Source organism: Pygocentrus nattereri, chromosome 3 (assembly GCF_015220715.1).
Source record: "Pygocentrus nattereri isolate fPygNat1 chromosome 3, fPygNat1.pri, whole genome shotgun sequence".
NCBI lineage: Eukaryota > Metazoa > Chordata > Actinopteri > Characiformes > Serrasalmidae > Pygocentrus > Pygocentrus nattereri.
In genome coordinates this window covers 1,302,171-1,312,170 of record NC_051213.1, presented here as the reverse complement: position 1 = coordinate 1,312,170, position 10,000 = coordinate 1,302,171, and the positions used below count along the sequence as shown (strand labels likewise).

The following is a 10,000-nucleotide window of genomic DNA, read 5'->3' as shown; positions in this document are numbered from 1 at the left end:
CAAGTGGAGGTCTAAAGGGAGGAACTTCTACTTTTACTGGAGGAATATTTTACCTTGGGGGTCTCAACTTTAACTCAGTACATGGTTTGTGTGTTTTGTCCAACTCTGGTATACATGGTTACTTCATGTAAAGAACATATGTTTTGATATTGTTTACCATCTTTCATTTAATAAGTGCATGTTGATTAAAAACAAACAAAAAAAAAACCAAATCCTGGTAAAGGGGCGGAGCTATGTAGTCCATTCATACACATGCACAGTAAATAATAAATAGCACCCAGTGTGTGGAATGTACACTATCACTGCCAGAACTAAACCTAGTGTCTCCACTTTATGTTTTGACACAGTGTGAAGGAGCCAAAATGTCAAAATTTTCACAATAAATGGACAAATAGAAACAGCTTTAAAAGTCCTGGGCTGAAAGCTTTTTACGTCCATACACTTTAAGGTAAGGATGTTTTTCATCTGGTAATATTACTTTTGATATTCAGGGAATTATTTTTCATATTTTTACATAAAGTCATAATGGCAGTATATTCTGTGTCATAATTTTGTGAGAAGCAGATAGACATCATTATCATCATCATCGTTAACCGCTTAATCCAGATAGGGTCGCGGAAGCAGTTGGGAGAGCAGAGAATCCCAGACGACCCTGTCCCCTTCAACATCCTCCAGCTCATTCCCGGGGACCCCAAGCCGCTCCCAGGCCAGCTTGTAGATGTAATCCCTCCAGCGGGTCCTAGGATGACCCCGGGGTCTTATCCCGGTAGGCCGTGCCTGGTACACCCCCACCGGGAGGCGTCCTGGGGGCATCCGAATCAGATGCCCGAACCACCTTAGTTGGCTCCTCTCTACTCCGAGCTCCTCCCGGATGGCCGAGCTCCTCACCCTATCAAATAGAGTGTAGCCCACCACCCTATGAAGAGGCTCATTTCCACCGTCTGTATTCGCAATCTCATTCCTACGGTCATTACCCACAGCTCATGACCACAGGTGAGGATCAGGATGTAGACCGACCGGTAAACAGAGAGCTTTGGCTTGTGGCTCAGCTCCTCTTCACCACTACAGTCTGGTACAGTGATTGCACTACCGCTGTTGCCCATCACTCGTGAACAAGACCCCAAGTTACTTAAACTCCTCCACCTGGGGCAAGTCCTCTCCCCTTACCTGGAGTGGGCATGCCATCCTTTTCTAAGACCGTGGACTCAGATTTGGAGGTACTGATCCGCATACCAACCACTTCACACGCAGCTGCAAACCACTCCAGTGAGCGCTGGAGGCATCCATGTGATTCAGCCAAAAGAACAACATCATCTGCAAATAGCAGAGACGCCACCCTCAGGCCTCCACACATAATGCCCTCCTGACCTTGGCTACGCCTTGACACCCTGTCTATGATTATCACAAACAGGAGTGGAGACAGGGCACAACCCTGCCGAAGCCCGACGCTTTGTAAGGGGAGAGGTAAGGGGAGAGGACTTGCCCTAGGTGGAGGAGTTTAAGTATCTCGGGGTTTTGTTGATGAGTGATGGGAAGAGGGATCGTGAGATCGGCCGCAGGCTGGGACAGGCGGCAGCAGTAATGCGGTTGCTGTACCAGACTGTAGTGGTGAAGAGGAGCTGAGCCATAAGGCGAAGCTCTCTGTTTACCGGTTGGTCTACATCCCCACCCTCACCTGTGGTCATGAGCTGTGGGTAACGACCAAAAGGACGAGATCGTAAACACAGGCGGCGGAAATGAGCCTCTTCTCAGGGTGGTGGGCTACACGCTATTCGATAGGGTGAGGAGCTCGGTCATCCAGGAGGAGCTCGGAGTAGAGCCGCTACTCCTCCGCATTGAGAGGAGCCAGCTGAGGTGGTTCAGGCATCTGATCCAGATATAGATATCTGGTAAAATATAATGATTTTCTGTCTGAACAGCTGTTTAAAGCTGTGTTTGCTGAGTTTCTGAGCTCAAAACAAGCAAAAATGTGCACTGAAACAGTCACTACTGAAACATTTGGTACAGTATGGGTAGAATTATGATGATGGTAGAGCCAGAATGGAATATATATTCATATATATGATCTCATATATATATATATATATATATATATATAGCCCTGCGATGGACTGGCGACCTGTCCAGGGGGTGTCCTGCCTTCCGCCCGAAGACTGCTGGGATAGGCTCCAGCTCCCCCCCGCGACCCTGAGATCAGTTAACTCTGTGGAATACGTTTTCTCTCAGGCCTCTTTAATAAACGAGAGATGCTAGAAAGAAAGCTTATGTTTTCTTTTGTAGCAGACATTTATGAGTTATTGTATACTGATATTATTAATTTTGCTCATATATTTAGCAACAACCTAAATGTTTTTGCCCCTTTCTCCCCATAAACTGTATCTAAATTTTCTCTTGCTGTGGACATCAGTATTCAGTGTCCATACACAAACAACAAATACACAAATAATGAAAAAAATATTTTTAATTTTATAATGTATCAAAGTCAAAGTGTAAATTTAAATGGAATAAAATCATATGTAAAATTGATTACACAACATACACAAATTAAAAAAATTCTACTGCAAGCATCTTCTGCAACTTCAAAAGGTAAAATATTTCACTCACATGTTCTTCTAGAGGAATTTCCTCTCCATTCACTCACCTTAGGACATGGCTCTGCCCACCCAGGCCTTAGCTCTGCACTGTGATTGGTGCCCTGCAGGTCATGAGGTAATGGTGGGCGGGATGGTGCCTCAGGGTCCTCCCCCTTTAGGTTGTGAATGGAGTTTCCATTAGCAGCTGATTTCCTTTCACCTAAGTAGACTGTATCACTCTCGTCCATCGCACTAACTCTCTTACAGTACAGTATACATCACACTCAAACCACACAACTACACTTACACACAGGAACCTCAACAATGATTAGCACTCCTCCATAGAGATGAGAAAATGCCTTTGCTGTTACTTTAATTTAGTCTGAAACTAAAAATATGGCATAAATCTTGCTTTTGACTAAATTTCCAAAAGCCATAACACACCTATAAATACCATAAATATATACCATATCTAATAACCCCACCCCTACCCCACCTCCAAACCAGCTCACCAAATATGGCATGTTCTCCACATCGTGGACTGATGAATTCTGAAATACAGGAGGAAGAACTGGGGGGGGAGAGAGAGAGAGAGAGAGATAGACAATGACAAAGAGGGGATAACAGGCAGGTACAGATGACAAGCAACTCCTGAGCTGGCTATATGTGAAACTCTAGAACAGCCTCCTGTTCCTCTACTACAGTCTCCTGTTCCTCTACTACAGCCTCCTGTTCCTCTAACACAGCCTCCTGTTCCTCTACTACAACCTCCTGTTCCTCTAACACAGCCTCCTGTTCCTCAACCACATCCTCCTGTTCCTCTATTACATCCTCCTGTTCCTCTACTACAGCCTCCTGTTCCTCAACTACAGCCTCCTGTTCCTCTACCACAGTCTCCTGTTCCTCTACTACAGTCTCCTGTTCCTCTACTACAGCCTCCTGTTCCTCTAACACAGCCTCCTGTTCCTCAACCACATCCTCCTGTTCCTCTACTACATCCTCCTGTTCCTCTACTACATCCTCCTGTTCCTCTACTACATCCTCCTGTTCCTCAACTACATCCTCCTGTTCCTCTACTACATCCTCATGTTCCTCTACTACAGCCTCCTGTTCCTCTACTACATCCTCCTGTTCCTCTACTACAGCCTCCTGTTCCTCAACTACATCCTCCTGTTCCTCTACTACATCCTCCTGTTCCTCTACTACAGCCTCCTGTTCCTCTACTACAGCATCCTGTTCCTCAACTACAACCTCCCGTTCCTCTACTACACCATGCTGTTCCTCTACTACAGCCTCCTGTTCCTCTACTACATCCTCCTGTTCCTCTACTACAGTCTCCTGTTCCTCTACCACAGCCTCCTGTTCCTCTACTACATCCTGCTGTTCCTCTACTACAGCCTCCTGTTCCTCTACTACAGTCTCCTGTTCCTCTACTACAGCCTCCTGTTCCTCTACCACAGCCTCCTGTTCCTCTACTACAGACTCCTGTTCCTCTACTACAGTCTCCTGTTCCTCTACCACAGCCTCCTGTTCCTCTACTACAGCCTCCTGTTCCTCTACTACAGCCTACTGTTCCTCTAACACAGCCTCCTGTTCCTCTACTACAGCCTACTGTTCCTCTAACACAGCCTCCTGTTCCTCTAACACAGCCTCCTGTTCCTCTACTACAGCCTACTGTTCCTCTATCACAGCCTACTGTTCCTCTACTACAGCCTCCTGTTCCTCTACCACAGCCTCCTGTTCCTCTACTACAGCCTCCTGTTCCTCTACTACAGCCTACTGTTCCTCTAACACAGCCTCCTGTTCCTCTACCACAGCCTCCTGTTCCTCTACGACAGCCTCCTGCTCCTCTACCACAGCCTCCTGTTCCTCTACCACAGCTTCCTGTTCCTCTAACACAGCCTCCTGTTCCTCTACCACAGCCTCCTGTTCCTCTACCACAGCCTCCTGTTCCTCTACCACAGCCTCCTGTTCCTCTACTACAGCCTCCTGTTCCTCTACCACAGCTTCCTGTTCCTCTAACACAGCCTCCTGTTCCTCTACTACATCATCCTGTTCCTCTACTACAGCCTCCTGTTCCTCAACTACATCCTCCTGTTCCTCTACTACATCCTCATGTTCCTCTACTACAGCCTCCTGTTCCTCTACCACAGCCTCCTGTTCCTCTAACACAGCCTCCTGTTCCTCTACTACAGCCTCCTGTTCCTCTACTACATCCTCCTGTTCCTCTACTACAGCCTCCTGTTCCTCTACTACATCCTCCTGTTCCTCTACTACAGCCTACTGTTCCTCTACCACAGCCTCCTGTTCCTCTACCACAGCCTCCCGTTCCTCTACTACAGTCTCCTGTTCCTCTACCACAGCCTCCTGTTCCTCTACCACAGCCTCCCGTTCCTCTACTACAGTCTCCTGTTCCTCTACGACAGCCTCCTGTTCCTCTACTACAGCCTCCTGTTCATCAACTAATTTTATATCTTACTAATTACCAGTTAGCAAAAGCTTAATATAAGCAGAATAACGGTAGTGAACAGTTTATGTATCACTTATTAGCTTGATTAAGGCTTAATAACAGCTTTCCTTTATATACTGGACTGCTACTTCAATGGAAGTGAATGAAAACTCACCCACGGGCCTCTGTAAGCCCAGCATGATCCTGAAACGGCTCCTGTTAGGCTTCAGCCCACAGAGTATATCCTCCATCATCCACAACTGCCTCTGAGCCTGAGAACGCTCCTGAGGTAGAGAGAGAGCAAGAGAGAGTATACTGAGAATTCACTCTGCGTGTGATGTCATCGAAACCAACACACATGAAAAAAACATAAAAATTCAGGAGATTTTTGTTAGATGTTGTCAGACAAATGTCACAAGTGGGCCTCAGGAGGAAAAAGAGAAGGTACAAGTGGAGTTATTGCTCAGGATGTCTATAAAGTTCAGAAACTTCACTATAGACAAAGCACCCAGACTGCCTTATATACTGAGAGAAGTGCTCTGCTGCCCCCTGCTGGGCTCAGGAGTGCAGGCTACAGTAGAAGTAGTGATGATGTCATGCTGTTCTGGTGTAGTGTTCACCTGTGGAAGTCCAAAATGACAGATGTGCTGAAGATGAGATCGAAACACACACAATTCACTCTCCATCCGCTCATAGTCCACCCATACCCTCTCCATCTCCTGAAAAAGAGAGAGAGAGAGAGAGAGAGAGATTACGATCATAGAGAAGAACAGAAGGATATGAGAACCTCTCCTGTGTCTCAGATCACTCTACTGTACCAGTGACACGTCACACATCCTGGCTCTGATGGTAATCAGCTCATCCTGCAGCAGAGTCTTCTGGGATACCTCCTGCACTTCCAGCTGCCACTCGTCCAGCTGTAGTCGAGTCATCTCCAGAGCAAACTGAGCACGCTCCTGAACACACAGTCAACAACCAGTGAAGAGTATTCCAGCTCTTTTCAGTGAGTCAGATCAGTTATAATATCATTGTTGTTGGGGTATCAAAGTTGTGCTTAGAGCATGACAACGTTTGGTGGGGTATTTTTTGTGCCGTCAAAGATATGATAGGGGTCTTATTCTCTGGGTGTGGTATCATAGTCTTTGGGTGGGGTATCATAGTCTCTGGGTAGGAAATCACAGTTTTTTGGGTGGGGAATAATAGTTGTGTTGTTGGTATCACAATCTCTACATGGTGAGTCACAACCATAGTTGAGGTACAACAGTCTATGGATGGGAATTATTGTTGTTATTGGCATGTCACAGTCATGGTCTCTCTCTGGTTGGGTAAACACATTTTTTTCAATTGGGGTATCACACTCTCTGGTTGGGTAATCACATTTATGATAAGGGTATCACACTCTCTGGTTGGGCAACCACAGTTATTAATGGGTTACCACAGTCTCTGGTTGGGCAATCACAGTTATGACTAGGGTATCGACAAGATTAAGATCAGTGTACTACAGTCTCTGGATAGGGTATCACAGTCAAGATCAGTGTATTACAGTCTCTGGGTAGGGTATCACAGTCAAGATCAGTGTATTACAGTCTCTGGGTAGGGTATCACAGTCAAGATCAGTGTATTACAGTCTCTGGGTAGGGTATCACAGTCAAGATCAGTGTACTACAGTCTCTGGGTAGGGTATCACAGTCAAGATCAGTGTATTACAGTCTCTGGGTAGGGTATCACAGTCAAGATCAGTGAAATACAGTCTCTGGATAGGGTATCACAGGCAAGATCAGTGTATTACAGTCTCTGGGTAGGGTATCACAGTCAAGATCAGTGTACTACAGTCTCTGGGTAGGGTATCACAGTCAAGATCAGTGTATTACAGTCTCTGGGTAGGGTATCACAGTCAAGATCAGTGTATTACAGTCTCTGGGTAGGGTATCACAGTCAAGATCAGTGAAATACAGTCTCTGGATAGGGTATCACAGGCAAGATCAGTGTATTACAGTCTCTGGGTAGGGTATCACAGTCAAGATCAGTGAAATACAGTCTCTGGATAGGGTATCACAGTCAAGATCAGTGTATTACAGTCTCTGGGGAGGGTATCACAGTCAAGATCAGTGTATTACAGTCTCTGGGTAAGGTATCACAGTCAAGATCAGTGTATTACAGTCTCTGGGAAGGGTATCACAGTCAAGATCAGTGTATTACAGTCTCTGGGTAGGGTATCACAGTCAAGATCAGTGTATTACAGTCTCTGGGTAGGGTATCACAGGCAAGATCAGTGTATTACAGTCTCTGGGTAGGGTATCACAGGCAAGATCAGTGTATTACAGTCTCTGGGTAGGGTATCACAGGCAAGATCAGTGTATTACAGTCTCTGGGTAGGGTATCACAGGCAAGATCAGTGTATTACAGTCTCTGGGGAGGGTATCACAGTCAAGATTAGTGTATTGTAGTCTCTGGGTAGAGTATCACAGTGAAGATCAGTGAAATACAGTCTCTGGGTAGGGTATCACAGTCAAGATCAGTGTATTACAGTCTCTGGGTAGGGTATCACAGTCAAGATCAGTGAAATACAGTCTCTGGATAGGGTATCACAGGCAAGATCAGTGTATTACAGTCTCTGGGTAGGGTATCACAGTCAAGATCAGTGAAATACAGTCTCTGGATAGGGTATCACAGTCAAGATCAGTGTATTACAGTCTCTGGGGAGGGTATCACAGTCAAGATCAGTGTATTACAGTCTCTGGGAAGGGTATCACAGTCAAGATCAGTGTATTACAGTCTCTGGGTAGGGTATCACAGTCAAGATCAGTGTATTACAGTCTCTGGGTAGGGTATCACAGGCAAGATCAGTGTATTACAGTCTCTGGGTAGGGTATCACAGGCAAGATCAGTGTATTACAGTCTCTGGGTAGGGTATCACAGGCAAGATCAGTGTATTACAGTCTCTGGGTAGGGTATCACAGGCAAGATCAGTGTATTACAGTCTCTGGGGAGGGTATCACAGTCAAGATTAGTGTATTGTAGTCTCTGGGTAGAGTATCACAGTGAAGATCAGTGAAATACAGTCTCTGGATAGGGTATCACAGTCAAGATCAGTGTATTACAGTCTCTGGGGAGGGTATCACAGTCAAGATCAGTGTATTACAGTCTCTGGGGAGGGTATCACAGTCAAGACCAGTGTATTAAAGTCTCTGGGTAGGGTATCACAGTCAAGATCAGTGTATTACAGTCTCTGGGGAGGGTATCACAGCCAGATCAGGGTATTACAGTCTCTGGGGAGGGTATCACAGTCAAGATCAGTGTATTACAGTCTCTGGGTAGGGTATCACAGTCAAGATCAGTGTATTACAGTCTCTGGGGAGGGTATCACAGTCAAGATCAGTGTATAACAGTCTCTGGGTAGGGTATCACAGTCAAGATCAGTGTATTACAGTCTCTGGGTAGGGTATCACAGTCAAGATCAGTGTATTACAGTCTCTGGGTAGGGTATCACAGTCAAGATCAGTGTATTACAGTCTCTGGGGAGGGTATCACAGTCAAGATCAGTGTATTACAGTCTCTGGGTAGGGTATCACAGTCAAGATCAGTGTATTACAGTCTCTGGGTAGGGTATCACAGTCAAGATCAGTGTATTACAGTCTCTGGGTAGGGTATCACAGTCAAGATCAGTGTATTACAGTCTCTGGGGAGGGTATCACAGTCAAGATCAGTGTATTACAGTCTCTGGGTAGGGTATCACAGTCAATATTGGACTATTAGAGTTTCTGAGAAGGGTACCACAGTTATTTTTGTGGTATTACAGTTTCTCTGTGAAAATTCACAGACATGATTCATGTATTACAGTTTCTGGGTGGGGTGTCACAGTCATGATCGAGGTATCACCATCTCAAGCCAAACCCTAAACCAAACAAGCCCAGTGTACGGTGAGACATTGCTTGAGCGTCTGAGTGATGTGATGAGGATGAGACTACAAGCCTTTTTTACTATTCACAACCAACCAGACGACTAAATTCTAAGTACAGATTTTACTGGATCCAGATGGCACTTAAAAACTTGTGAGGTCTAAAACTGTCTAGCCCATGTGGTGAAGTAGGGAGCAAAATGGCTGTGTATGTCTTCCTCGGTGTTGGGGGGTAATGTGGCACAGTGTGGTACAGTAATGTAATGCCAGCTGGGTACACCTAAAGACTGTCTAACAGGAAAGGAGATGAGGGGCATTGCTGTGTGTCTCACCTTTTCTGCTTGTAGGTGAGCTAGTTCTTCTGAGAGAGTCTGTAGTAGCTTATCACACCCACACAAACGAGTGAGCACCATCTGGAGAGGGACAGAGTGAGAGAGAAGGTGAGAGAGAGAGAGAGAGAGAGAGAGAGAGAGAGATTATACAGTAATGCACAGTCAGTAACTTTCCCTCTAATAAAGCCACTATTATTCCTTCACAAACTCAAGCGCTCCCCCCCCAGAAGCTGTGAGTGTATTACTCACGTCCGTATCTCCCTGTAGGGCTGCGAGTGTCTGGCTGTCTCTCTCACTCGGTATATGCTGTATCACAAAGTGACAGAAACAGGCCATTAGGAGAGAGAGGCAGCATTTCATGCCCCACTAACAAGGGTTATGTATGTGATAGAATATACAGTAATGGAATAGATGTAACACGATCCCAATATATTACTTTCTGTGTGGACTAAGATGAAAGAGGTCAGGTACATGCTTAATTTCAGCCTGCTTGCAACAGTTTTCTGCAACTGATTAATTATTTTTGCATTATCTACAGTAACATTAATTACCTAGAATCCAACCGATGGCTACAAGAATCAATTCTTATTCAACAAAAATCCACCCTTGGACTAACAAATCCTCCACTGGGCTACTAGAATCCACCCTTAGACCCGCTGTAATCTACCCCTGAACTACAGTCCACCCTTGAGCCACTACAATCCAATCTTGGGCTACAGGAATCCACAACTTAATAAAACCAAGCTAG

General features: G+C 45.5%; 1 protein-coding gene across 3 annotated transcripts in view; it reads right to left on the bottom strand.

Annotated features, from left to right (window-relative positions):
- Positions 1 to 10,000, bottom strand: part of si:ch211-234p6.5 — a 52,907-nt gene that overhangs the window by 16,388 nt on the left and 26,519 nt on the right. For all 3 annotated transcript variants that reach the window (XM_037536988.1, XM_037536990.1, XM_037536989.1), the window contains 7 exons: positions 9,502 to 9,558; positions 9,253 to 9,333; positions 5,841 to 5,978; positions 5,643 to 5,741; positions 5,198 to 5,306; positions 3,086 to 3,144; positions 2,642 to 2,746 (listed from right to left, as the gene is read on the bottom strand). In XM_037536988.1, the coding sequence (XP_037392885.1) occupies positions 2,642 to 2,746; positions 3,086 to 3,144; positions 5,198 to 5,306; positions 5,643 to 5,741; positions 5,841 to 5,978; positions 9,253 to 9,333; positions 9,502 to 9,558 (648 nt within the window). The remainder of the gene's footprint in view (positions 1 to 2,641; positions 2,747 to 3,085; positions 3,145 to 5,197; positions 5,307 to 5,642; positions 5,742 to 5,840; positions 5,979 to 9,252; positions 9,334 to 9,501; positions 9,559 to 10,000) is intronic.